We start from the raw sequence: 4,615 nt of genomic DNA on the forward strand, positions 1-4,615 counted from the left end.
AGCCACTAATTTATTGTTCCCTTTTATTGCCTCTTTCTTTCCATTTCCACCTATAAAGTGTGTGCTTTTTTTTTTTTTCTCCATTATTTTGATTCTAATTCACTTGGGTAGCTTGGAGGTTAAGAGATTTGTGTGGTTAAGAGAGTATAAATAATAAGTTTTTGTTAAAGCTCCATTGTTGTCATTTTCTTAGTGGTCCCGCGCTCATCACAATGGATATTTGGTAACCCCAAATCGAGGTGAGGTCGGTCAATCTTGTACTAGATATGCGTAGTTTAAGATTTGGCTAGATAGGTGTTAGTACTAATATGCTTAATTAATTTTAAAATTATGACCGGATATGGTGAACTAAAAATGCTTGTTTAAGTTTAACCTCATCTCCTTCTTGATAAAGTAGGTAGCATGACCACCCAGTGACCGTTCACAGGGGTACTGTACATATGCATGTACAAAGAGGACACAGACCAAACCCCAAGACCCTGATTTAACCCCTATACTACACATGCATGGACATGGGAAGAGAGAGAGTACATGGACATGGGAAGAGAGAGAGAGAGCAAAGCCCTAAGACCCTCATGACTCCCTATCATGAGGATCACACATGGGTGCCAAGGATTCCTCCTCACCAGTCTCCATCTTCCAGAGTGAGTCCCATGAGTACTCCCACAGAGGAGATTCCATTGAAGAAGAACTCGAGAATTTAAACTCTCCTTCATAATCTTCAATCTCCTTCCATATCTCCTCCATCAAACTCTTTCCCTCCTCACCTCCTTCCTCCTTGTTAAGTTTCGTGCCCTCTTTCTCCAGCATCCGTCCTTCTCGTTCTTTATCAGATGTCAAGCAAGATGAACATGACTGGGGTGATGGATCGTTTCGACGCTCTTGCGCCTTCTTCCTCATATGGGTCCTCCAGTAATTCTTTATCTCATTATCTGTCCTTCCTGGCAATTTTCGAGCAATTCTCGACCACCTAAAAAGTGAAACCCTCGGTTCAACATACTCCCAAGACTTCCAAACAAATTCACAACAACAAGGGCCACCTAAAAACTGAAACCATCACTGCACAATACTCCACGTTTTCGAAGTAAATTGAAAACAACAGCTAGAATAAAGGTGCATACTATATATATATATATATATATATAGTGAAGAAGTTCCAAGTCTTCTAGACCAAAAGCATGAGTCACATGTGTATATATGTATGTATATATATACCTGTTTCCCCATCGGGATTGGAGATCAAGGATGAGGCATTCTTCTTGAGGAGTGATCTTACCGCGCTTGAGGTCCGGGCGCAGGTAGTTAACCCAGCGCAACCTGCAACTCTTTCCACTTCTGTTGAGACCTACAACAACAATTTGATCCAGGTTAAATAGGCAGCGCCCCTCCCCATCATATTTCCTTTATTACCTCCAAATTAATCTTACTTGAGTAGTGCCCCTCCTCCCCTCAAACCTGAAACTTTGGCTATGAAATCCCAGCGCCGCTCACCGAACAGCCCCACATAACAAACCAGCTGCAAGTCTTCCTGCTCCGTCCATGGCCCCTTCCGAATCTCTATGCATGCCATCTCCCTTGCTCTTCGCCTCTTTCTTCTTCACCTTCCACCTGATATTTAAGGCCGTCAGTTTTGCCGACATCACTTATCTCTTTTTTATATTACATCTCCCTCTTTTTTCCCTCGTAATTTAGCTTGCTCTATGGGTGTGTGTATGTGTATGTGTGTGTATATATATATATATATATTTTCCAGAATGTGCACCCTGGATGTCATTTCTTTTTTTGGGAGTGATAGTACTGATCACTACGGAACATGTACTAGAGTGAATGAAATGTGATGAATATATATATTCCGAAAGATTTCATACTCCCAGAGAGTATAATATCAATTTACTCACTTGTGCAAAATCAAATATAAGAGGATGCAACCTCTTCGCCTCTTCAACACATATACTAACCTGAATATAAAAAAGAATAAGAAAGGTTTCTATACTTCCCCTACAGTATAGAAGATATATTCTTCCCCTGCCATCCAACCGACCAATTTTGATCAAATCAACCACTCACGGTTTGATCTAGATCTGATGCATTAAAGTATTTTATTTTTATTTTTTAACAAATTTTATGAATATGAAATTTTGTATGTACCATCTTCTCATTGGGGCACACCTAAAAAAATACTAAAAATAATTTTTAATTAAATATAGTTACCAAAATACTCCTTATATAGCGTATTTTGATCATTTTATTTTATTGAGAATTTTTTTTTTTTATATATATTTTTCCCAAGTGCAAGTTTAAGAGAGGATTGGATGGCCAAATTTTAGTTTTAAAATATTTTATAAAAAAAATTGAAAAATAAAATAGTGTAGAGACGTGACATTGTTTTTAAGGTCATCTTAGCCATCCATTTAAAATGGATGGTTGGATAAGGGGAAGTATATAAGTTTTATGCTATAGAAGAAGCATAGAAAGCTTGCTAAAAAAAAAAAAAAAAAACAAAACAAAAAAAAAGCAAATTTCTCTCTCTATGCCATTGAAAAAAATAATGTCTCAAGATTTGAATATAGACCGTCCAATCTTTAGTTGGTGCGATCTAATCCAATCTTTAGTTGGTGAGATCTAAGTGCTAACAAACTCAAAACTCCAATGTTTTCTCTTGAAAAGAATCTCCTAGTCACTCTTTAAGTATTTGCCAAAATTTCAGGTTAAAAATACCCTCTCAAATAGGTATACTGACTGAGGGACTAAATCTACCTCATGCTCTGGCAGGAGCATAGCATAAGTGCTATGTAAATACATATCGTGGGCGGCTCAAGGCACTTTTGTTCGACGTTATATCTGGATGTTGTTCAAATTGTATTTATTAGGAATAAATATGCTAAATTTCCCCACTGACTTACCCAAAAATACAAAAAAAGAAAAATGCTAAATGTGTGTCAAGAGAAACGATTAACAGAAAGTTAGCTTGGTCTGGGTCCAAACAATTTTGCCCAACCAAACTCTTGACTATTATTATTATTAATTTGTTTTTTGTTTTTTTTGGGAACCCTTGATGTCTAGAGAAGCCCAAGGTATCATACACCAAAGATACATATGTTAGTTTTGAATAGTTGTAGTTTGTGGTATCCATATGTAAATCAATTTTACACAATTAACTATGAAGAAATCAATTTTGCTCAATATTTGACCGCTTGGGGCTTGCCTGGTTAGAGCGGTTGAATCGGTCGATTTACCGGTTAAGCTGCTTCCAGGCTGATATCCGATTAATCATTCTGGTTCGATTTTGCGGACACTGATATGAAGTTATTTACTTGAATATTGACATGAAAATACCTCATTGTTTTTTTAAAATTGCAATGTGTATATATATGCATGTGTAGGGGACTCTCCTTTAAACCTTGAGATTTTTGGCCTCCTCATGTGTGTGTCACGTAAAAATAAAAGCTTAATGAAATTATTGATTGCGAGCATTTTAGAATCTTAAATTTTAGGGATTTAACCTCTTCAACCCATATACTAAGTATCACCACGAATACGCAAATTTCAATTGAAATGAAATCTTTAAGAGGAATCAATGAAAAGACATCAACTCAAATCCTGGATCTTCGAATTGAGAGAGATGAAAATTCTCACTATTTCTTAGATTCATGGAAAAAATTTGATTTAGTGGGGTCTTTCACTCACATTTTTTTCCACCAAGAACATTTTATGAAAGTCTTTGACTCTCAAATTTGGATAATCCTAATTTCATGCGATTCGCAGAGTTCAACAAGCAATCGATATTTCATGATCAAAGATGTAGTATTGCTTGTAGTAGCGGTCCTACATTGTATTAACAATCAAAATATGGTCGAAAGAAAAAATCTCTATTTGAAGCTTCTTTTTATACCGATGAATTCCATTGGGCCCATAAATGATACATTACAAGAATTGCAATAATTTTTTGTCTTTCAATATTAATAGTGAGATCTAAATATTAGAAAACTCTAAATTCAAAAAAAAAAAATCTTTTGAATTAGTCATCTAATTATTTTTAAGTGGTTGTCAGATTTTAGATTAAAAAAATCTTCCGAAGGTTTTTGGCCAGCTATGTAAGTTAACAGTCCCCGCAGGAGCATAGTATACGCGCTTAAAATGTAGATGGGGACCACGTGCATGGAGGACACGTGGAGTAAGTTCTAATTTTAATACGACAAAGCAAAAAGCATTGTCTGTATGTTAAATGTCATCATGAATTAAAAATATGCAGAGTGCGAATTGCGTCATTGCTTGAAGCAAGTAACAGTTATTTAATTTCTAATGCTCTTTAGGAGTAACATTATTGTACCGTCAATGGGATTTGTAGAATGTTCAGGCAACCACACAAAATTGGACTGTAAATAAAGAGGAGGAGGAGGAGGAGATAAGTGCTGTTGAGCATTGTGAAGAGTCTTCCTGTAAAAAATTCCCCAAGTTAATAAATTTTTGGGAAGTTAGTGCAATATTTAATATTTCCTTTTTGATGTTGCACCCCACTAAACTTAGTTGCCATTCGCTCTAGGAAATGATGATATTTTATTTTAACAAGAACCAAGTCCAGGATTTTAATTACAGAAAGGTTCACATATTGAGT

The 4,615-nt window shown here is 35.9% G+C and overlaps 1 protein-coding gene across 1 annotated transcript; it reads right to left on the reverse strand.

Annotated features, from left to right (window-relative positions):
* Positions 1-341: 341 nt before the first annotated feature.
* On the reverse strand, positions 342-1,717 carry MYB59 (myb domain protein 59). Its single transcript, XM_006844227.3, has 3 exons — positions 1,456-1,717; positions 1,216-1,345; positions 342-970 (listed from the first exon to the last, which is right to left on the reverse strand). The coding sequence occupies exons 1-3, from the start codon at positions 1,568-1,570 to the stop codon at positions 574-576; spliced, it is 642 nt and encodes a 213-aa protein (XP_006844290.1). The 5' UTR covers positions 1,571-1,717; the 3' UTR covers positions 342-573.
* Between the last annotated feature and the right edge of the window lie 2,898 nt (positions 1,718-4,615).

Source organism: Amborella trichopoda, chromosome 8 (assembly GCF_054954075.1).
Source record: "Amborella trichopoda isolate Santa Cruz 75 chromosome 8, AtrichopodaSantaCruz75HAP2 v2.0, whole genome shotgun sequence".
Taxonomy (NCBI): Eukaryota; Viridiplantae; Streptophyta; class Magnoliopsida; order Amborellales; family Amborellaceae; genus Amborella; species Amborella trichopoda.